This window comes from Phyllostomus hastatus, unplaced genomic scaffold (assembly GCF_019186645.2).
Source record: "Phyllostomus hastatus isolate PE091 unplaced genomic scaffold, TTU_PhHast_1.1 phas_scaffold_46, whole genome shotgun sequence".
NCBI lineage: Eukaryota > Metazoa > Chordata > Mammalia > Chiroptera > Phyllostomidae > Phyllostomus > Phyllostomus hastatus.
The window spans coordinates 45,892,112-45,915,457 of record NW_025334032.1 but is presented as its reverse complement, the minus strand read 5'-3'; the positions used below and the strand labels follow the sequence as shown (position 1 = coordinate 45,915,457).

The 23,346-nt window shown below is 58.6% G+C and overlaps 1 protein-coding gene across 4 annotated transcripts; it reads right to left on the bottom strand.

Annotated features, from left to right (window-relative positions):
- Positions 1 to 547: 547 nt before the first annotated feature.
- ERICH1 (glutamate rich 1) lies at positions 548 to 19,866 on the bottom strand. Of its 4 annotated transcripts, XM_045821172.1 has the most exons (7): positions 19,771 to 19,866; positions 13,437 to 13,568; positions 8,371 to 8,514; positions 2,789 to 3,211; positions 1,523 to 1,714; positions 1,087 to 1,351; positions 548 to 974 (listed from the first exon to the last, which is right to left on the bottom strand). In XM_045821172.1, exons 1-7 carry the CDS (start codon positions 19,793 to 19,795, stop codon positions 707 to 709), a joined length of 1,449 nt encoding a protein of 482 aa, XP_045677128.1. In that variant the 5' UTR covers positions 19,796 to 19,866; the 3' UTR covers positions 548 to 706. The 4 variants fall into 4 exon arrangements, with proteins under 4 accessions (XP_045677128.1, XP_045677130.1, XP_045677129.1 ...); XM_045821174.1 differs by lacking the exon at positions 1,087 to 1,351; XM_045821173.1 differs by lacking the exon at positions 13,437 to 13,568 and having other exon boundaries at positions 19,771 to 19,862.
- Positions 19,867 to 23,346: the final 3,480 nt, after the last annotated feature.

Sequence of the window (23,346 nt, the reverse complement as noted above, 5' to 3'; positions counted from 1 at the left end):
CAGAACGCTGGGGGGCCGCACCGCCCCCATGGCCCAGTGCTGGCTGGCTCCCTGTCGTGACAGCACCACCGTCTCCGCCCAAGGTGATGGGCTGAGCGCAGGGGACGCAGGGACAACAGGGCCACGTGTCCCTTGCTGTGGCACGATGGCCATTCCTCAGCCTCTCAGGCCACTGTAGTCCTGGCCCTGTCATTGCACTCACGCCTGGCTCAGCCCCCTGTGTGTTTGCAGCGAGGCGCAACTCCGCGCCAGCCCAACGCGCCGGGTGCGCTCCAGGGTCACTGGTGTGCACGGGACCCCGCTCCCGGTACCGGCCGTCCCCACGGTCACGTCCCGCGGCCTCCCACACGCACTCCGCACACGGTCCGGGGGACACGCGTCATCACCAAACCGGCGCGGGCAGCCCTGCCCACGGTGGCCGCTCCGCGACCGGGGCAGGGCGTCCCGATGTCCTTCTCCGGGTGGGACAGGGAACTGGACTCCAAGGGCTCAGACGGCAGCCCCTTAACACCCACGGACGCCCCCAAAACAGACTTTCAGGCACAGGGTGGTTCAAAGCTTTATAAAAATACGCACCAGCTTCAAACTATACAGTTTATCCAGCGTAACAGAATGTACATTTTTTTATTCTCACAGGAATTAGAAGAACAGAACCCCTGAGCAGTCATTCCAGACAAAGGCAGTTTTCAAAAGTGCAGGCTCCACTCTATCCCCGCGGTCCCGGGAAGTCTCGGACGACCTGGTCCCCTCGCGCAGGCGGAACGACAGAGCAGGCGCGCGGGCCGCGTGGGGCACGAGGGCGGTTCAGGCAGCGCCATCCTCTCTGCGCCCGGCCGGGCCCCCCGGGCTGCCCGAGGCTCCCTGTGGGGCCCCAGCTCCCGGCAGCCAGGGGCCCCGGCCCCCTTCCCGGCTTCGCTCGGGGAACATGTGTGTGGCCCAGTAATTGAAGAGAGCTGAGACCACGCCGGCCTGGTCTGCAGAGCGAAACAGAACAAAAGGGAAAAGTGTTAATTGTCCGGCAGGTGTTCGTGAGCCTTGGGGCCCGAGGTCAGCTCTGAGATAAGGGAACACTGACTAAGACGCGACCTTGATGCCGCATGACAGACAGACTCCGCAGACAGAGGGACAGACGCCTGCTGTTTCATCCGCTTGGGCGTGAGCCCCCAGGCAGTGGGACGAGCCTGACGTCGAGCTGGCGTCCGAGCTGGTGTCCGAGCCCACGGAACACCACACACAGACCGACGCGAAGCACCCCACGCTGGCCAGAAGCCGGCCGAATTCCAGCGCTGGAGCTGGAGCTGGGAGAGCGCGGCACCCCCGTCTCGGGAGGCCGGGCCCTGGGAACTTCCCTCTAAAGTAACGAAATGGGGTGCTAAGAGGTGGCAGCTCCAAGTCCGAAGCGTCGGTGCGCGGGTGTTTCTGCACCCCCGCCGTGGGCTGTTCCACGGCGGACACTCCTGCATGCAGGTGCCCGCACTCCTGGCGGAGCAGCCCAGCAGCTCCCACCCCTCGGCAGCTGTACCTGGCGGCATGGCGCAGTGCTCCGCGAACGCCTGCAGGGCGCGCTGCAGCCTCCCCGGATCCTGCAGGAGCAGCAGCGCCTTCAGCTGCTCCAGGCCCAGCAGGTCGGCGGCGCACACGCTGCGAGCCTCCAGGCCCGTAAACAGCGCCTCGGCGGCGCCCAGGAAGGCCGGGTCGGGGTCATGGGAGACGCCTGCAGAGACAGCCGCGTAGACGCTAGTTCATCTCCGCTCCCGCGGACTGAGGACCCGCACGGCGCTCCTCCGACGCCGCGGTGGGGACGGGACGTAAGAAGCTTCCCAAGCGGCAACCTGAGCACCACTCTGCGCGTCAATGACGGGCACCTGGCGCCTGCTCACGTGACCGGACCCTGTGGGTGGACACACAGGACAGGGACACCGAGCTCTGCAGACTACGCTCGGGCCGCCCTCGGCAGCAAGGAAACCGGGAGGCGCGGCGACCACCGCAGGGAGGACTCGCGTCACCGTCCCCACCAATGACCACAGAGCTGTGGGAGGGGCTGGTGTTCGCCGCTCTAACCCTACGTGGAGGTCACGGGACTTGTTCAGTCTCCGACTTCGCGGCCTCTGTCGGCTGGGAAATACGGCCAAGTCCCATTCCTTAACCAGTGTCCCCGCCTACGGGGACCGGGGCACAGGTGTCTGGCCCCGCCCTCCGTCTCCCTCCCACCTGCGCGCCCTGCCCGCGCCGCGCCCGCGTCCCTGGGGACTAATCCTCTTCTGTCTCCACTCCTGTTCTCAGTGGGTTGCTGTGTGTCCAGGTCTAGGATTTCCGTCGCATTGTCCTCTAACAGGTGCCACCGAATGGGCGAAACTCCCCGTGTTCCCTCTGTCCCCCACGTCCCCATCGATCCGGACCCTCAATGCAAGTGTAAACCTGCTCTTACTTCAACTCGGAGACGCGCCCTGCAGTCTAAGCTGGGGCCCAGCAGAGCCCCGGATCGGTGCCCACCTTTTCTTTAGAAACACAGCCCACCACAGCGTGCCCCTCGGCCGGCTTGGGGAGGTGAGGGTGAGGCGGCCGCTGCAGCCAGGATGCTGCGCTGACCCCCCGGCGGCCTGAGCTACTGCTGGTCAGAGCCTGGCGAGAGGAAGCTGAACTCTCATTTTTGCCTCAAAACGAACGGTTCATATTGAATAATAAATATTTAACGTTTTGTATTTTAAACAGTTAAATATTATACTATCTTTGTTTCTATTCCCAAATAAATAGATGCTACTATTCAAAAAAACAGAAAAAATCATACCATCATAAAGATACATCTCTTGTGTGGACTTCAAAAAATCGAGGATGCCGTCTGCCTTCTCCTGGACGTCCGCGCTGGCTTCCTCGGCCTCAGAGTCCCCCGCGTCCCCCGGGGCCCCCTCGCCCGCGTCACTCAGCTCGCAGCCGTCCTCCCTGGGCTCGTACAGGAAGCTGATGCCGGAGGCTTTCGTGAGTAAGCCGGCTGCTTTCTTCCTTCTCAGTTGTTGTTTCTTTTTCAGTTTCCTTTTCTTATTTTTGCTCATTGTGGGGTCACCTGTGTGACGTGGCTGCAATGTTTCCTGTGGGAAAGTCTGCTGTTTCTCTAGTTCTGCTTGTTCTACATGAACGTTGTTGGGTTTTAATGTTCTCTTTGTTTTTTGCTTTCTTCTTCTTCTCCTCTTTGGTTGATCATGAGGATCCTGATCTATAAAAGCAAAAATGCTAATACAACACTTTTCTGTATACTGTTTGCACAGTAACCCACAGCAAACATATTAACCTAAATACACTTTCCCATTAGGATCTTGTAGTTTTAGTAGAAAAGGGATTTTATAAGAATACAGTGATTCTCAACTGTATTTCAAATAATTACACTCCAAGGATTCTGAGACTTACAATAAAATTAAAAGTTTACTTATTCTTAAAAAGAAAAAGCAGGTACAGATTGTGAGCCCCGAGGAAAAAAGACACCTACTAATTGGGCTCAAACTGAAGTGAAATGAAACAAAACAGAAAGAGCCTAGCAGCCACCTCTGCCCAGGAGCCTCTCCCACAAACTGCACCCCAGGGAGCAGCCCACCCTGAACTGCTCACCTGCACTGTGGCTCCACTGAGCAGCCCTTATATAGGAGCTCCTGGAATCCTACTTCAACCAATAGGACTGAGGCTTTCCCTATGCAATCAGAGTTGTGCAGCTCCAGCCAATCAGAGTCACTCTATTCTGGCCAATCAGAATAGTACCCTTTGGACCAACCAAACTGCAAGGATTTGTAGCCCTTATTTGCATGAGAATGGACCAATCAGGGGCCAGGGCCAGGGACTTCTGTCCATAAAAGCCAGCTCTGCCGGGGTTCTGGGAGCTAAGTTCTCTATGATCTGAAGGCTGTGTTCCCCTGGCTGCAGCCATGCTGGGGGAGCTGTGTTACCACTGAGCTGTTTATACTCAATGAGGTTTTTTTCTGCACTGTATCCACGGTGGAGACTCCTGTTGGTGTTGAGCTGACACCAACGACAGCTCCTATGGGCAACCTACCCCGGAATAGTGGACTATGACACCAACATGAGAGGCAGCCCTGAGTCTCAGTCTCACCATCTGCAAGGGGGGACGATGCTGCCTCCTCAGCTCAGAGTCCAGGTGAGCCTCGTCTGTAAGACAGCATGCTGCCTTTCCGGGTCCTGCCCTGAGCTCAGACACCTCTGCACCCACAACCTGGAGCTGAGTGGGCTGTAGCAGCTCAGCGGTGACTCAGGGTGGTTCTCTGTCCTCTGTAGTTATCGCCTGGCCCGACCCATGTTGATAGGACACAGCAGCCACCCTGGAAAGCAAACCAGAGCACCAGTGGTCCCCAAGGCCCTCCCCTCTCTGGGCCAACGTGGAGGCCCCGCCCAATGCCTCCAAATTCTGTCCTCAGGATCCAGGCGGCACTGAGAGAGGAAAGTCGTTACCATGACCACTTGTAGACGGACTGTTTCTGTCCCGACACAGAGCTGCTGTGTCCCCCGACGGGAGTGAACCGTGCATGGCCGGGACAGCCCAACAAGTACAGAGGAAACACAGGGTGGTGAAGGCACCTCCAAAATCTCTAGCTCAGGACTGCTTTCCCTTCTTGAGAGGGCTCTGCTCCTCAGACACACGGCTGCATTCTGGCGAAGTGCCTAAGTGCTGGGCCTGCGAGACTCCCTCGTCCATGGTTTGGTCTGGTCTGGCGCGCAGGTGGTGCCTGCCTCTGCGCCAGGCCAGGCAGCCCACGGCTCCAGCATCCACAACCTGCCCGACCTCCGGCTCTGTCACCTGCTTCAGACCCCCGGGGCACGAGAAAAGCTGCAGAACATTTGCATCGGGGAACCAGAGGTTTGACTACTTCAAATCTGAGAAGCTGCCATCCCCAAAGCATACCTTTCCTTTCACACATGCTGATTTTAAAAATAACCACCATTTGTCAAAACCCTCTCCACCACTGTTTGGCACCCACGTCCTGATGAGGTGCTGTCGTGGAAACAGACACCAAAACAGCCACAGTCTCCAGCTCCTCCGGCTGTGCAGCTGTACCACACCACCTGGAAGCAAGCTAATGTTTTAAAGGGACAGGAGTCTTACTGTGGAATCAATGCTAAGGCTACAAACGAGATGATCACCCTCAGTATCCATGAGATCTAGGTGCTAAGTAATAGGGAGTAACTTACATTTAACCTTGACCTAAGTCATGTATATAAGGCCAAGAGTTAAAATAATATCAGATGCTTATAGTCTGGGTGTGCAACCTGAGGCCCAGGATGGCTATGATTGCGGCCCATCACGGAATTGTAAATTTACTTAAAACACTGAGGCTTTTTTGTGATTGTGTCACAATGCACTTACAGTGTGGCCCAAACAACTCTTCTTCCAGTGTGGCCCCGAGGTACTGAAAGGTTGGACACCCCTGGTACTATCCGCCTGAAATTCAGGACACTCTGTACTAACAAGTACCAATCGAGCACACTGAGCAAGGTGAGACCTGCAGACTTGCAGTCGCGTGCCCAGACACGACAGTCTGTCGACAGAAGCATGTCTGTCCAGGCCGTGGGACAGCCAGCAGGGGGCCAGGCCTGGGAGAAGGGAGGATGGGTTTGGTTTGGCTCAGAAGATGAAAAGCAGACCAAGGCGTGGTGGAGGGGTGGGGACGGGGGCGGGGCCAGTGCTGAGGACAGAACCTTCCCACTGAGCGTGCCAGTGCCAGTGGCCTCTGGGGCTGGGGTGCCTGGCCAGGTGCGGAGTGAGGAGACTCTGCCTTCAAAGAACGGATGCTCTCCCTCCTCTGACCTCTCAAGCAGGACATCTCGAGAGCTCGAGCAGCAGGGCTGTGACAGCCGGACTCGGCCAAATTGGCCCTGGCTCTTCATGCCAGCATCAGGACACGATGTAGCTTTTCAATCCAAGTGACCCGAGGACAGACAGGCTGGCCAAATGTAGGCCTCGGTTGTGAGTACACGAAACTCAGACTTACTCCTGTACTGTTACGAATTACTGTATCGTTTTCCACGTGGACAACTGTAAACCTGTGCAGGCCCCGCCCTGTGTGGCCCTTTAGCGTGGCCACGAGGGTGCTGGGTTAAAGCGCTGGCCCCGGCTTTGAGCCCAGAGCTTAGGAGGCAGAGCTGCCCCCTGCTGCTGCCCTGACAGCGACCCGTGCGCAGGCGGTGAGCACGGGAGCCACGCGAACCCTCAGTCACCTGGACGCTGGCCTGCGCGCTGTCCGGAAGGCTGGATGCTGGCATCAGCCCCGTGTCGCCTCGGCTCATTTCACACAGGCCTCGCTCACATGCGCTCAGAACGACGCCTTCACTGCTCACGTTCACCCTCTCAGGGCTCGGAGTCTGAGGACAGGACACAGCGGGGGCCATCAGCCCCTCTGACTCACCCCCCGAGGAGGGAGACCCTTGCCCGTGCGTCATGTTTTAAAGTGCCACTTCAGAAAACCATCAGGATAAAAACGGAAGACTGTGCACTCTCACCCTGACCTCGTCACACCCTGAGCCAGTGCGCCGTGCAGGGACTGCCCGGTCAGCAGACTAGAGGGAGTGTCCGCCCAGGGCCTGGTCTGGGCTCGGCCGCAAGTGGTACAGCCGCACCTGACTGGTCAGATGAGTGGCATTGCCCTGACATGCTCCCGATGACGGCCCCCAAAGGCCTCAGCGACCACAGACCAGACTTCTCCAGCCCGGCCAGCGCCCACAGGGTCTGAAGCCACCTGCTTGGAACCAGGGCCCAGGTCTGTCCATGCACAAAAGGATGGATGTCTAAGCCACACGACCCACTAGAAACATGCAGAAGCACACGCGTCCAAGAGCCATGAAGTCACTACTTCGAAGGGTGCTTGCTGTTAAAATAATCACAGCAGCTTTCCACAGAAAGGACTCGACTTTCACGACTCCGGCTGACCTGAACACGAGGGCCACACGAACACAGGAGAAGCACGCGGGCCAGAGCGGGAGGCAGCAGGGCTGCAGTGACCCTCAGACATCAGTCAGGACCGAGGACCCAGGTCTGAGCGGAGCCCAGTCTCTGCACAGAGCTGTCGGGGCTCTGTGTGGAGAGAAAGGGACGGCCCCCATGGGCACCATCACCCCTCCCCGGAAAAAAAGACACTACACCAAAGGTTCTCAGCATGCCTGCTCCCAGGAACCTGGCAACAGAGGAGGAAATGAATTAACATAAAGGTTTTGTCTAACAAACAGCTTATAAAAATGTAACTTGTAATAATGTATAGTCAAAGTTATAAATAAAAGTTACCCCTAACTCTGCCAGGTTACCATGGCAATTTAAATGGAATGGATCCTAATTATTCAATTCCCTTTTTGCTGTGTTTTAGAGACAGCTCCCTGCTCTCACACAGACCAGGCCCCTCCCAGCCACTCTCCGGGGAGGTGGGCCTGGGCCCTCGGGGCAGGGAGACTTGCACCGTCTGTGAGAGACCTTTGTCTGCTGGCACTGTCATCGTCCCACTTCCTATGAGGATGACACTCCAGCTCGGTCCCCACAGAGCAGGCCGGGACGTGGCACCTGGCCTGGAACAAACGGACGGACAGACAGACGTCCTTGCAGCAGCAGCCCGCGCCGCCTGCCAGTGTCCTCGGCAGAGCCAAGCGCGCCGGCACGTGAGAGAGCCCGGCACGTTCTCCCCGCATGTGCCGCGGACGCCGTGCAGCAGGCTGGCCACCACAGCTCACCGTGAAACCAGTTCGGGTTTGCGTTAGTCTGTTTACCTGTGATCAGGCCCCAAAGACGCCCAGGATCCCTCGCCCGGCCCCATTTTTGGTTTGGCAGTTTTTGACCCTTAATTAGGAACTCAGATCAATGTGCTAGAAAACCACATTTTCTTAATATTCAAGTTAATTAAGATTAAAAGCATACAGTTTCTCAGTTTATATGCTTGGCAGAAATCTTCTGGGTATAATTTTAAAATTCATATTCCTCTAAAGGAAGTTTTGAAATAATCAATTAAAACAAAATCACTACCATCTCATTTTTCAAAGTAGATACTTAATGTGTGACCAAAGCGCCAGTTAACAAAGCAAGTCAAGTGACTTCATTTTTCTGCAAAACACATGCAAAGTAACTTATTTCCATGATTAGAAAATCTATAGACCATTCCAGAATATTCTGAAGACATTGGAAAATGAAAGAAACAGTTCTCCTAAACCAAGGCCAGTACTGCTGCCACTTGGATGCATTTAACACCAGCTGTGTCTACGGTCAAAATCACACTCCACTCCGGATCTGAACGGGGCCACAAACCACCCCCGCCCCCACGGGCCTGAGCAGGGGCCTGCTCTGCCCTCTAGGTTTGAACCGGGTGAGATGAGCCCAGAGAACGGCTTTCTTACCTCCCGCGTCCTCCTCGCTGCTGCAGGTGCTCTCGGAACCCGAGCCGCCCGGGAGCTCCTGCGGCGTGGGGGCGGGGACATAGCCCTCGGGCGGCAGAGCCACGGTGTAGAGCTTCCTGCCGGGCGGGGCCTCAGTGCCGCCACCTGCCGGAGGAAACGGGCACAACAGGGAGCAGTCAGTGCCGCCGTGTCCTGGGACCCTCACCTGCGCCACATTCGTGGGTCCGGGCACCACTCAGCCCAATGCAATGTGTTAACAGGATCGTGCTCACGTGGTTTATTATGAAACACTTGCACATCACGCATTTGTATGTTACACAGGTAATATCACTCAAAGGTGAATGTTAGGGTAAAACAACACACTAAGATATAGTTAAATTACAGTCTTTTAAAAAAATATCCCCACCAGAGGCTATGCTTACTGATTTTAGAGACGGAGGAAGGGAGGGAGAGAGGAGCATCGATGTGGAAAGCTCCGAGCAGCTGCCCCGCCCCCGATCTGTGCCGCGACTGGGGACTGAACCCGCGGCCTGGATGTCGGCCGCGACCAGGATCCAGCCTGCTGCTCCTGCCAACTGGGCCACCCAGCCAGGGCCTCAGTCTTTTACCGGCTACAAAAACCGTGCCACTGGCCAGTAACAACCACCGTCCTCAAGTTTGCACGTGGGGTTGACTCTGAATTTCCACACGACAAACTGTTGCTGTGACCGCCGTGCTGCAGGTAACTTTGCCCACTCAGGCCCCTTCCAACATGGGCCTGGGGAGGGGCGCTGGTGGGAGGGCCGCACCTTCTCCCCGCTTCTCTGACACGCGACGCCAGGCAGGACCGGCCCTCTCAGCTGTCACATTCCCCTCAGCATTGGCAAACACAAGCGGATGCCCTGATCCTTCACAGGAAAACAAGTCTTTAAAAAAAACAAGGATGGCACAAAATCTCTAATTCCTGTGCAGGCATTTGGTTTCAAGGCATTTAAACTGTAAAAACCTTGAAACGTTGTCAAATTCTTCCGCCACCGATACAGTTCCCGTCACCACAAAACCGTCGTGGGGATGTAACGGCAGCACAGGGAGTGTCGTCGGGAATGCTGTGTCGTCCGCGGGTGGGGTCAGGTGGGGGCCGGGGGGGCTGAGGGAGCACTCTACAGAGTCTGACCACTAGCTGGGCACCTGAAACCGACACAAAGCAACACTGCCTGCCAACTGTAACTGAAAAACTAATGTTTCCCTTTTTGAAGCTACGATGCACATGGTGGTCTAGTTCTCACCCCGAGTCTGACCGACGGCAGGTGGCTAATTACAGTCTCCCTGCTGGAATGGGGGAGGGTGTGGGGGTGGACACAGGCCCCACACGGAGCTCCCCTGGAGGGGAGCATGGACTGTGATCATTTTTCAGAATGACGTTTGGAAGCTTTTAATGAGATTAATCTTTCCCAATGAGAAAGCTGCGTGGAACTTAGAAAAGCACTGCTCCCTCTGCGCTCAGGACGAGCTCAGGGTCTGCAGAGACAGTCTTGCGGCAGGAAAAGCTCACCCGTCATCGACTGAGAACACCCGTTAGGAAGCTATAGGAGGCTGACTTCTGGGGCTGTGAGGGTCTTGTCCTAACGAGACGTCACCGAGAGAAGGCACGCGGTCCCCCTGGGCCTCGGTGTGCCCTGGGGAGCAGCGTCCCTCCAGCTGCAGGTGCTCTCCCCTTCCTGGGCAGGGGGGCTGTGTTGTGACAGCAGGTCCCCTGTCACAAGGCAGGTAGACGCCTGTTCCTGGCTCAGGTGGCAGCAAGCAAAGGACCAACGGGACTTGACTGAGCAGCAGCAGCCGCGGGGCACTGTGGCTTCATACAGGTTCTCACTGTCTATTTAATTGTGATTCCCTCGTTTTGCTTCTAGCCCAGATGCTTTTTTTCAGCTGCACATAAATTGTAATGCGTTTCCTTCAGAATTTCCCAGGCACGTTGCTCTTTCATGAAGAAAAAAATACACAACGAACGAGGAGTAGGAGGGAAGTTCAGCGGGATAAGGGGCGTGAACGAAAATCCACGGCTGGCAGGCACTGCCCTCAGTGGACGGGGGCTGGACACTTCCCCAGGACAAGCAGTGAGACCGGACGCCCCGTCACACTGGAGTTCTGTCCGGGCAACTCGTCAAGGAAAATGAGACATCAAAGGCACCCTGATCAGACAGGAGGAAGCAAAACGTCTCTCCTCACAGGCGACAGGGTCTTAACCACAGAAAACCCTGAAGAACGCCCCCCCCCCAAAACCTGCGAGAGCGATGTGAGGCCTGGACGCAGGACACAGACCAATAAACAGAAGTCTGTGTGCCCGCACCGCAGAAGCCACGCCTCGTCTGGGGTCGAGGTTTCCGTGCATCTCCATGCACTGGCGCCGAGCACTCTGGAAACACACACACACACGGAAGCGATGCCATCTACCACGGCCTCACACAGAGTAAAGCACGTTCAAGCGTGAAAGCGACAGCCCCCAAACCCTAACCCATCGTGAGAGAAATCACGGACGACGGGGCGGTGGGACGGCGCCCTGAGGTCAGGCTGGACGACTCAGTGCTGCCGGGACGGCGACACTGCCCAGTGCCCCGCGGACCCAGCGCAGGTCGCCCCGGAATGCCAGCTGCTTTGCTCACTCACTCAGTCGCTTCTGCAGCAACGGACGGCCTGGTCTCAGACCCCCCGTGGAACTGCACGGGACCCTGAAGGGCCAAAATGACCTCGAGAAGGAGCCGAGGGGGAGGCTCACTCTCCCGGAGCCAGAACTTCCTGTAGAGCCGCCGTCATCAGGACGACGTGGCGGGAAGACAGACACAGGTCAGCAGGCGAGGACGAGCATCCGGACACATCCACAGCCCAACAGTTTCTCTCTTTTAACAGCTCGGCTGAGATGTAAGTTCCACGCGCAAGGTCCTCTGTCTGAAGTGTGTGACGCCCGGCTGCTCAGTGTGCTCACGGAGCTGCGGACCCCACCAGCATGGACACACACACGCCCAGAAAGGCCGCGGTCCTCGTGGCCGCCGGTGGTCACTCCACGCTGCCACACCCACCAGCGGCTCCAGCGCACGGATGTGGCAGAGCCTGCCACCCACAACCCCGCGGGGACTCGTGGCTGGTTCTCCTCTTTCGCCCAGGAACACCTGTGCGGAAGCCCCCTGGGCGCCTGCCCATCTCCGCTGTGCCGGGAGCCGAGGAGCGGGGCTGTGGGGCGGAGGGGAATGGGCACCGGCGTCGGAGGGGCTGTCAGAGGGGCTGTCAGAGGGGCTGTCAGAGGGGCTGTCAGAGGGTCCCCAGCGCGCTGTGCTGGCTCCTGTCTCCCCACATCTCCACCAGCCGCTGTTCCTACCTCTCGTGATCTGAGCAACCCTTGACATGGGTCCCCACAACACTGACATGCCGAGGCCTCTCAGCAGCAGGGACCTCGGGAAGGATGTGGGGGACACGGGACCAGGACTCAGGACGCCCCTCCAGGCCGAGGGGCTGAGTCTGCAACCCAGCGCTGCTATGGATACAAGAACCCCGGGAGTGGGGGCCGGGTTGGATTCCCTCGGGTCCCAGCTGCTCGTGACTGGAGCCTAAACTGCCCGGGTGCCCGGCCCGTGCGCAGCAGCGTGGGGTCCAAGTCCCCGTTCGGGACTGGACACTGAGGAAGGGGCGGCGGCCGCGCCCTGTGCCTGGCCTCTGGGGCGTCGCTCCCCATCCTGGGACTGCAGGGACCCTGTCTTCTTCCCTGCCCCTGTGACCCGCACCGGGCAATGGCGCTCCAGCTGCTCTGCAGAGCCAACAGCATGCAGCTCCAGCCGGCAGCACGGTCCCTGGCTGCCCAGCCACAGCTCAGGCTGGCAGGAGCCCGTGGGGCACCCCTGCCTCCAGCACAGAGGGTGGGGTGCCCCCCTCACTCCCTCATGCCAGGCATCTCCCTGGTCAAACACACTGAATCTTGCCAGCACCCCTGAAATCAACGTTGGGTCAGCGCTGTGATTTCTGCCTCTACACCTCCACAGAAGACGCAGTACCTGGCAGACGCCCACTGCACGACACCTGGGGGCCAGGGACACGTGTAAAGGAGCCTGAGTGGCTGAGAGAGTCAGAATGGACGCGGCCGTGTACAATGAAACGCCTTCCAGACTAGCTCGGAACTTCTCGTTAGCCATCTGCACCGTGGAAGGGCCCTGCCGTGGTGGCCAGGGGAGCGATGCAGAGAGCTGCCTCACGACCACATTGAGGAAGAGAAGCGTTTATTTTTAAACAGCGATGCAAAGAGTGAAAAGTCCCCTACTTCAGGCGAGAGAGCGTGTGAGGCCGAGGCAGAACTGTCTGTCCGCCTCGCAGAAGGACAGCGGTCAGTTCCTCGTCTCCCAGGGGCCTGCCCTGGGGTCTGCGGACGACCCTCGGGGCAGGCAGAGCCCTCACGCAGGAGCTTCAGCGACCCACCGCCTCCTCTCCCACCAGCCTTGTCGCCGATCAGAGCCGTCGAGTTGGAAGAGGGGAGAAAGCCCAGACAGACCCCAAACACAACACCTCCAAAACGGCCAAGGACGTGGGGTCAGTGAGGCTCCCAGAGCAGCAGGGAGCGCAGCGACCGACCCACCGGCTGCTCCTGCTCCTGGGGACGGAAGCTGCCCGCCCCCCCCCCCGCCCGCCCGAATAGCGCCAGGGGTGCAGACCCGCGGTGGGTGCTGGGGCCCCCGCCCCGTGTGCTCACAGAGCGGTCCGCTGTGTGTGCGTCTGTGTCCTGGCCCCTTCTCCTACAGGACGCCGGTCCTGCTGGGTCAGGGCCCTCCCGGTGGCCTCGTGTGACCTCATCTCCCCGGGCGCCCGTCTCCAAACACCGGCCCCTCCGGGGCTCGGGGGCCAGGACGCGGACACACAGACTCTGGGAGACACGGCGCGGCCCAGCAGGCCTGACCTTTGGAAAGGAAAGGCCCAGCCAACGGCAGTCACTGGTTCCTCAGGACTGGTCCAGGCGCTCTTGCTTCCACCGACCTGACCGGTCAGCGGACACCCAGGGTGGCGATGGGACCAGCCGTGCGGCTGGGACTCCCGTCACCCACAGCCCTCACCTGCCACCGGGGGGACGCGCCGGCACCTGGCTCTCTCCGGAGGGGCTTCGGGGGCGGCCGGCGGTGGCGCACGCTCGTCCTGGTCACACGGCTCACGAGGGAACAGTCTCTTCAGCACTTTTCCAACAAACACTGAGGTGCGACCGACCGACAAAGAGAGAGAGAGAAGGAATTACTTACGGCAGTTTGATTCAAATCACGTGCAGTCCACTTACAACAAAGACCTGTTCTGCTATTACCACCAGAAAGCAAAGCGACTGTCCTGACGGGACCCCCAGCGCTGTCCCCAGAGGTCCCTGGCCACCTCCCTGGGACCCGGCGCTGGGCCGCCCGCTGCGCACCGGCCGGAGCCGGCCCCGGAGCCGGACTCCCACACCCGACGTGGGCTCTGGAGGTGGTTCCACTCCTCGGGTGCCCACTCCTGACCAGCCCACACTCCCCCGAGGGGGCAAGCCCGCCAGACTGGGAGCAGAGGGGCTCTCCCGGCCGGGTCCCCGGGCAGGGCTCCCCTGACCGTGCTGTCCCTGTCCCTGGCTGACAGGACCCTGGGTTCTGGGGCTCTCCCCGGGGAAAGCACCGAGCGGGGCTCGGAATGTTGTCCAGCAAACACCGCCACCAGAGCTGCCCTGAACGACAGGAAACCCTCTCGAGAGACGGACGGAGTTCGCTCCTTCGTGGCCCCGTCCTCGGGCGCGTGACCCACAGCCCCTGGGGAGGCAGGAGGCTCGGGGGCAGGAGCGCAGGCAGGGCTGAGGCGGGGACACGAGGATGGACGCAGCCTGGAAACTGGGCCTCGAGGTGATGCCCATGGAGGGCAGGACGCGACGCGCGTGACGACAGAGGCCACAGCCACTGACCGCCGTGTCTCACGTGGAGAGAGAGACACGGGACCGGCAGGTGCACGGCCTGCCGTGCAGAGGGCCCGGTGAGCCGGCTCACGGACGGAAGAGGGAGATCATCTAGAAGGTGCAACAGGAGTTTGGCTGGCTTTTTTGACATCGCATTAAAAAAAAAAAACAAAAAACCCTCCTGAAAATAAGACCAGAAATGGACATTAACACAAACTCCTGCCACAGCCAACCGCAGGGTGAAAGTGAACCCTTCCAAGCCTGCCGCTGAGCAGCCCCTCCCCACCCACCTGCGGCGCGTGATGAAGACAGAGAGCCCGTCTCTGCCGGCACCGGCCCCGTGCTCCCCACCTCAGGCCTGGCCTCTGAGCTCCCCGTTTTGCTGGCTCGTTTGTTGCAGAGATTTCATTTATTTTTAGAGAGAGCAGAAGGGACGGAGGAACATCGATGCGAGAGAGAAGTGCCGACCGGTTGCCTCCCCTGTGTGCACCCGCCAGGGACCAAACCCGCAACCCAGACGCGTGACCTGGCCCGACAGACGCCTACCCCACTGCGCCACCCGACCAGGGCTGCGCCTCGTGTTCTAACAGCCACTTTAAATCCAGATCTTTTTAGGGTCACTGTGTTTCTCAGAATCCCACGTTCTGGGTGTGCTCTTTTCATATTTAAAGCCTGCTGAATACCCGCCAGCCCCTCCACCGCTCTCTCAAAAACAACATTCAGCATTCAGTGTGTGTTTTTCCATTTTATCCTTTAGCGAGGCACAGCGCTGAACCTTCGCTGGTAACGTAGGAGTAGAGGAAGAAGTTAATGGCACCGCACCAGTTCGTGGAAATGGAGTTTAGAATAGCTCGTAATTCAGTAATGATAGCTTCTTAATGGGTTTCATAATAGAGTTATAAGTGGAAAAATAATTAGCTAAGATTTAAGCAACAGTTGGCCAACTTTCTGAAACATTCATTAGAAGGAAAATAGTACTCAAAGGGACATAATTGAAACCCTGCACCACAGCCCACCTGGTGTGGTGTCCCCACCGAAGGAGCAGAAATTCACTCACGCTCATTTTCTCCACAAACATCAACATTAAAAAATACTCTGAACTTTGTCCAAAGTTTTTCCTTGTAGGGCTCTTGAGGAGCATTTACTGTATCATTAACTAGTCACACACACGTGCACACGTGTGTGCTCACACACAGACACACACACCCCGCTGAGACACACACACGGGCAGACACCCCGGGACCCGTCCCACCGCTGCTGCTGGGGGACCACGTGTGCTGGTGGCCACCCCCAGGAAGCCCCCGGTAAGCGGCCCACCATGCTGACCTCCAGGCCTAAGACGCTGGGCCTCAGGGGACAAGGGCTGGTCGGCCAGCTGGGACGGAGGCCCACTGACCATCTGACCGCACCTGCGGGTCCCGGCGGACTAGAGGGCTCGGCTGCCCTCTTCCTCGCTGCCACACCCCCAGCTCCCGGGACGGTGCCCTGGGAAGGCCCAGCCTGGGGCTGGCAGGAACAAGTCACTGAAAGTCAGGTGGCCCAGCTGCACCCAGCACCCGGTCCCCAGCGTGCCCCGCGCCTGGTGCAGACGGGTCCAGGGCCTCCATCACCACGGTCTGCGGTGAGAGGAGCGGCGTCATTTAATCCTTGTAACCAGAGGCTCGTCACCATCTCCCTCTGGGTGACAGTTAAATAAGTCACGGGATCAGCCCGCAGGTGGGGCACCCTGGGCTGGCACCTGTGCAGTGACCCTCTCCACCACCAGCCCCAGGAACAAAGGAGCTGCAGCAGTGACGGGGGCGGCGGTGACCACGTGCCCTTGTGAGTGCGGCGAGCAGCCGTCCCAGGGCCCATGGTGGATGGGTGGGTGGGGGGGCACCCCATGCTCCCCAGACAACCCTGGGACTCAAGTCCTGCCCGCCCGGGAGTGCCCTTCAGTGGCCTCGGGGAGGAGCAGCTGGCCACACGGCCTCAGCACCAGGGGGCGGGGTAGGGCGGGGCGAAAGGAGCTGCCGAGCTCCGAGGACACCCAGGCAGCGGAGCTGTGTTGAGGGCAAGGGAGACGGCGGCTTTCTCCAGACAGACGAGCGCCCGCTGACAGGGGTCCGGACAGCACGGGAGGGCCGGGATAGGGCGGCAGATGCTGCGCTGGGTCACTGACTCCACGGGTGGCCGTGTGGTCCCCGAGGGTCAGTACTTTGCCAGAGGGGACCTGACAGTTCGAGGCAGCAGGAGCAGAGGCCAGCCACCCTTCGCCTCCCCAGCACTGTCCCCACGGGGCAGGTTCCTTCAGCTCCGCCTCCTCCTCCGAGCCAGCACTGGCCCAGGGCCTACCTGACTGAGCCCAAGGGCTGTCGGGTTCTCCCCGGTGTCCCCTGAGAGCAGGGGCCCTCCTGGGTTCACTTCAGTCACCTCCCAGAGGTTCCCGAGTTCTGGCCCAAGACACACCCCCCAGAACCAGCGGTACACTTTCCACATGAAACAGAGCACATTTCAAAAAAAGAAATTCACTTTGTACTCGAGGACAGTGGCTGCAACGTCGGACGCTCTCCCATGATCCCAAGACTGTGTTACAAACCATCTTGGGGGGCTGACTGCCCGACCTCTGCAAGCTTGCACTTGCAGATGGGCTGAGTCTTTTCCAAATGCACACGGACCGTCCCGAGATGCAACCCCCCACCCTGGCCCAAGGGAACGGCCTGGAATGTCCGGAGCTGAGGCTCCAGGCCAGCCCGCAGCTCCCCCAGCACCACCGAGCTGTCCCACAGCCGGCAGAGCTCAGGGCCTGAGCTGCAGGACGAGCGTGGAGGAAGAGTCCTGTGTGACCCCTTCACGCTCGCTTCCCTCCCACAGAAGCACAGGCAGCCCCAGGTTCTAGAACGGCAGCTAGACCATGAAGAAGAGGGAGGGGGGCCCCAGGCCACCATCCTCGCCACCTGCCCTGCGTTTCCCTAATTGCAACACTCACCCCAAGTCACTGAGGTGCGAGGGCGGAAAGCTGGGGGGCCTCTGGTGTCCTGCTCCCACAGCTCAGGACTCAAATCTCTCCCAGCTCCAACACCCCCCCCCCCCCCGCCCTGAGTGGCTCAGGGCTCCGGGTCCCAGCGGAGGGCCCTGCCAGGTTCCAGGAACAGGAGGGTACACGCCGCACTAACGCTCTGTTCCCGCGGGCATCCGACACTGTCAGGACTTAGCACCCGCCTCTTCCCGCTGAAAACAATGCCCTCAAACCGCCGAGCTCCCCTCACACCCCGTCACATGTCCATCAGAGACAGCGTCCGGGGAGGTGCGTCCTGACTGGGTGCACGAGGAAAAGGCTCCGTTCATCTTCTTGCGGGGCTGACAACGGTTTCGGAAAGCAGACTGTTTGTGTTCCAGGTGACACGGTCGCTTCCAGCACAGGGCACAGCCCTGGTGCAGAAACAAGGACAGCGTTAGAGAAACAGGGACACTCGCGCCAAGCACAGGGAGCCCCCATCGCCACACAGGAGAGCAGAAGGGGGCGACCCAGTCAGCACGAAGACCCCGGAGACGGCCTGTCAGCGGCTGACAGTGGGACAGACAGGCAGGGGGTGTCACTGGCATCAGATGTGGCCACCCTGGGGCCCAACACCCGACCAGACCAACAACAGCCAGGACTCAGTGACACCGGAGCGGCAGGGACGCACCTGCACGGTGCTTCTCCAGGAAGGAAGCCGCAGGGTGGGAACTATCTCACTTTCCCCATATTCTGCCTTGCCGACGATTAGTTTCCTTTTCTTGTTTTAAGCAAATGCTTAACTACGGTTGCCACTCAGCTTTTCATTTCAACGGGCAAAACCACAATCCCCTGTTTTAAATGCAGAGGAAAAAAACATCATGGCCCGAACTATTCCAAGTAATGTGAGAAACATACCTGAATCCGTAAAACTAGAAGAAAACACACAGAAAAAGCTCCCTGACATCAGTCTTGACGATAACTTTTTGGACTTGACAACTAAGGCACAACCAACCAAAGCAAAACTAAGCCAGTGGGACCACATGAAACTGAAAAGCTTCTGCACAGCCAAGGAAACCAGCAACAAGATGAAAGCAGCCTGTCCAACATGAGGGAATGCCTGCCAGCCGTATGTCTGATAAGGGGTTCGTGTCCGAGATGCAGAAGGAACTCAGACAGTTCAATAGTGAAAAACAGTCCGATTATAAAATGGACAGAGGATCTGAACAGACTTTCTCCCGAAGAAGACGCCCAGGTGGTGAGCAGGTGCAAGAGAGATGGCTCCTGCCACTCACCATCAGGAGAGTGCACTGCTCGCTCACAGTGAGATGCCACCTCGCACCTGTCAGGATGGCCACCATCGAAAAGACGACCTCCAACCAGTGCTGGCGAGGACGTGGAGAAGAGGCAGCCCTGTGCACTGCTGGTGGGAAGGTAAGTGGTGCAGCCCCTGGCAAAAGCAGCATGGAGGTTCCTCGCAATACTAGAATGAGAACTGCCATATAACCCAGCACCCCCACTTCTAGGTACTGATCTGAGTGAAAAACACTGACCTGGGAAGCTATCTGCACCCCACGTCCGCTGCAGCTTTACACAATAGCCCAGGTCTGGAAGCAGCCTCCGTGTGCACGGATGGTAAGTGGATAATGAAAATGTGGCCCGTACACACAATGGACTATTACTCAGCCATGAAAAGGGAATCTTCCCGTGTGAGACAACAGGGATGGACCTAGAGGGTACTGTGCTGAATGAAACAAGTCAGAGAAAGACAGACACCATGTGATCTCACCTGTATGTGGAATCTGAAACAACAAACAGCCTACACTGATGGAGACAGGGGAGACTGGCATTTCCAAGCACCCCGGGGTGGGGGATGGGTAAAATGGGAGACGGGTCCCTGACATAAAGCCAGTCAGTCCCGGGGAGTCACCACCGGCTGGTGGCTCTGGCTAACAGTTCTGTGCTGCGCAGCCCACAGGTTACCGGGGAATATTCAAGGGCTTCATGCAGGAACCGAGTTCCCTGCCTCTGACATGCAATCCTAAGGCACCGCCGGGTAAAAACGCATAACGCCCTGCCTTTGGTCCTGGTTAAAAATACTGTCACTTAATAAGCATCCGTGAAGGCCCTGCAATTTACAAAGCTGCGGGTCAATAGCATTCCCTCCGCCGCACAGATAAAGACGCCGAGGCGCAGCGAGGCTGCTGCTCTTTTGTTTAAGGTGACGGGGTCGCCTCGCGTCGCTGTCGGGAGCGCCTGCAAACCCCGTATTTCCTCCGGAAGGGGCTCGCCGCCTCGGGGGTCCCACAGCCCCCAGGCCCTGCCCGCGCGCCCCGGACACACAGGGCGGCGCTTGCGGGCTCCGGACGTACCTCGGTACCACGGGGGCCCCCTCGTCCTGCCAGAGGCCGGGTGTCGGGACGAGAACTTGGGTCGAGAGCTGTGTCTGAGTCGGCGGCTCCCCAGTCCCCCCGGTTCCCCGAGTGCCCCGCTGCCCCATCAAGCCTACCGTGCCTCCTCCGCGCCGCCGCCATATGGGTCCGACGACCCCCGACCCCTTCCGGGGCCGAGTACTGCCTGCCGCTTCCGCATCCGCCCCTGTAGTCACGCCCACAACAGCAGGCGTGCCCAATCCGGATCCAGGGTTTCTGCCGCTGATGTCTATCAGAGGCGCTGCGGTTTCGGATTGGCTGTAGGAAATCTGTGGGCGTGGCTTCTGGGCGCCTGCAATCCCGGGTGCGCTGCGACCTGGCTGCTGAGGGGTCAGCGGCAAGAGGGGTCATCAGAGAGGGTCATCCCAGCGCCGGGTGGGAGAGTGGGTCGGGCGCGGGGGCCGTGGGCGGGATCTGCTCGGCGCCCACCCAGTCGGCGTCCCGAGGCTCCTCGAACCGTGGGGCAAAAGGGACCCGCGGGAGCCAGCGTCCGCGCCTGCGCCCAGGCCCTCCTCCCGCGTGCGCTCGTAGGCAGCGCCTCCGACAGGTGCGCTGTCTGGTCTCCGGCCGCCCGGCTGTCCTCTCTGGACCGGGCTTCATGTTTGCCCTCTTCCCCGGGCACACGTCTTGGGTAGCGTATTTGTGAGCGCTTGTATCTGGATGCTGAGGGTCTACGCGCGCGCAGGGGCGACAGTATGCAGTGAGATGGACGGCATGCCTCCGGGAGACCGGAGCTTGGGGAGAAAGGGGGCCCCAGTGGCGCGATGGAGTGGTCAGAAAGCCTCAGAGAGAGGGGAATTCGAGCCATGCTCGAAGCAGGGTACAGCAAGTGCCCCCTACATCCCTGGTGATGGCGTCTGGGGAGCAGAGCCGAGGCCACCGTGAGCTGAGCACAGTGACCGATAAGGGGATGGTGACAGACGTGGGCCGACAGGAGGCAGACCTTAGTGTTGGGGCCAGTCCCTGGGGCAGTGGTCAGCTTTATGTTTTCCAGTGGGCGAGATGGAAATCGGGGCTGGCTTTGAACCGACTTGAATTTCCTGACACCTGAAACGAGTCCCCTGCGCCGCGGTGCAGAGAGCAGGTTTTGGTGGTGGACACGCGGAGGCCCCCTGGGTCCACTGCAATAAAAGACCTTGGTGTCTGGCCACCGTGGGCAGTTGAGGGAAGGGATGGTTGGATTTGGGATGTATTTGAAGAGGAAGCAAAAGAGATTTCAGACTGACTACACGTGGGCTGTGACAGAGGAGAGGTGTGCAGTGGCCCCAGGTTTGTCCGCTGGTGTTTCACTGAGGACAGCCGAGCCCCCGGAGGGTCATCACTGGGGGTGGTGTGTGCCGTGTCAGGTGTGTTACCTGTGAGGGGATGGATGTGTAGGCATCAATGGAGCAGTGGAATCTGATTGCAGAGTTCTGGAGAAAGGCCCAGGATACAGAGAGAGAACTGGGCTTGTCTGCATTTAGGTGACCTTTCGAGCTATAGGGAGGACTGAGTGGACAGAGAAGTGGTCCAAGGACTGAGCTCTGAGGTGCTCTGACTTCCGGAAAGTGGGGTGGCCGGGAGGTCCCAGCTGTAGCAATGAGAGGGGCTGAGTGGACAGTGTGCTGTCCTGAAGCCAAGCCTAGAAGTCACCATTTGTCTTGAGTGATGTTGATGGTGAAGGTGAGGGCTGACCACAGACAACTGGATTTGCCCATTGCAGGTTATAGTGACCTTGATTACAGGAATCTTGTTGGCATAGGGGAGGCGGAAGCTTGATGGGAATTCAACAGAACCACAGGAGAGAAACTTAAGACAATGAATGCAGGTCGCTCTCTCTTGGGATCGGGGAAGTGGGCAGTGTCCGGAGGGTTTTAAAGACAGAACACACACACCACACGCACTCATGTAACCAGCAGAGGGTCTTTGAAAAGGAGCAGGACACACGCCACACGCCCAGCCTGTTCAGGTGCTGAAGCACCCGATCCAGCTGAGCTGAAAGATGAGGGATGGAGCACAAACGACTCGGCTAAACAACGGGCCGAACACCTTACCGCACAGAGACGAGGCACAGACGGCGAACAGCGTGTGGAAGGGTGCTCCCCTCCACATGTCATCAGGCAACTGCAAGTTACGACCACAGGGAGACCCCCGCAGACCCACCGGGACGACCTGAACCCAGAGCGCTGACGGCCCCCGGCGCTGGGAGGGTGGGGGCAGCAGGACGCTCTCACTGCCGGTGGGAGTGCAGATGGACAGCCACTTTGGAAGACGGTTGGGCGGTTTCTTACAAGACTAAATACACTCTCGCCATGCAGCCCAGCAACTATACTCCTTGGTATTTACCCAAACGAGGTGAAAACGTACGTCCACAGGAAGATCTGCACACAATGTTTGGTAGCAGCTTTGTTTCTAATTGCCCGGACTTGGAAGCAAACAAGGTCTCCTTCAGTAGGTGAGGGGTAAACCGGGAAAACCAGACGATGGAATATTGTCCAGCGGTAAAGAGAGGAGCTCTCAAGTCGTGCAAAGACGTGAGGGCACCTTAAATGCATATTATGAAGGGAAGAAGCCAGTCTGAAAAGATCACTGGTTGCCAGGGACTGGGGGGAGGGCCGAGCAGGGGAACCCAGAGGGTTTGGGGCAGGGAGTCTGCTCTGTGAGATGCTGTGATGGTGGACACGTGTCCTTGTGCATTTGTCCAAACCCACAGAATATACAACCCCCAGAGTGACCCTGATGTCACCTGTGGACTCTGGGTGACAATGACGTGTCAGTGCAGGTTCGTCAGTTCTGACAAGTCACCGGTCCCTGTGCACGTCCCAGCCAGCAAGCAGGCCCACCCAGTGGTCGGTCCCCCAGGAGCACCCTCCACCAGCTGCAGAGCCAGACCTGGGACCCTGCACACTCCCCCCACCTCTTCCCCCATAACCTCTCCAGAAAAATAATCCTCCGTGTATTCCACCTGCAACATCTCCCGCCCCTGCCATCTTGTCCAGGGCTTCGTGGTCACTCTGCAGGAGCTCCCCAGGAATTTCAAGGTTGATCCCCCCCCACCCAGTGTTACACCTACGTCCCCACTCTCAGCCACCTCCGCCTGTCCTCAGAGCAGCCACAGCGACCTGCAACAATTCACAGTGCCATTCAAAAGTCCGTGAACACAATCACATTGAAAAGCTAAAGAAAACCATATGATTATATCAATAGATGCAAAAAAAGTATTTGACACAATTCAACAAAATTTAAAGTTCAGATGAAAACACCACCAACCAGGAAAAGGGAGGAACTTCTTCCATGTGATAAAAACCGTCTACACGAACCCTGGAGCCAGCGTCACAATTACAGATGAGGAACCGGCTGCTCCCTCCTGCCACCTGGCGCCTCCCACCACCCCTTTCCCACACGAGACTGGAAGTCTTAGCTAATGCACTACAACCAGAAAAAGAGATAAAAGGTGTATAGGTTGGGAAGGGAGAAATAAAACTCTGTCCACAGATGACACGATTGTCTATGCAGAATATCTCTCCCCTCTCAGAATCCTGCATCGCATTTCACTGTGTCCGGGGTATTACTCGGAATCCATCGACATCCTCGAAGCCCCTTGACACGCACTGTGGACGTGTTCATGCGACTCTCTCCTTGCTCACCTTGTCCTGGTTACCCCAACTCTTCCC

What these genes read in the sequence shown, in the direction of transcription:
- ERICH1 (XM_045821172.1), bottom strand. Translation starts at nt 19,795, where the DNA reads ATGGCGGCGGCGCGGAGGAGGCACG. An exon ending in CAGCGAGGAGGACGCGGGAG is followed by an intron (nt 3,212 to 8,370) that starts GTAAGAAAGCCG and finishes TTGCTTTTATAG; the next exon opens with ATCAGGATCCTCATGATCAA. An exon ending in GTCTGTCATGCGGCATCAAG is followed by an intron (nt 975 to 1,086) that starts GTCGCGTCTTAG and finishes TTCGCTCTGCAG; the next exon opens with ACCAGGCCGGCGTGGTCTCA.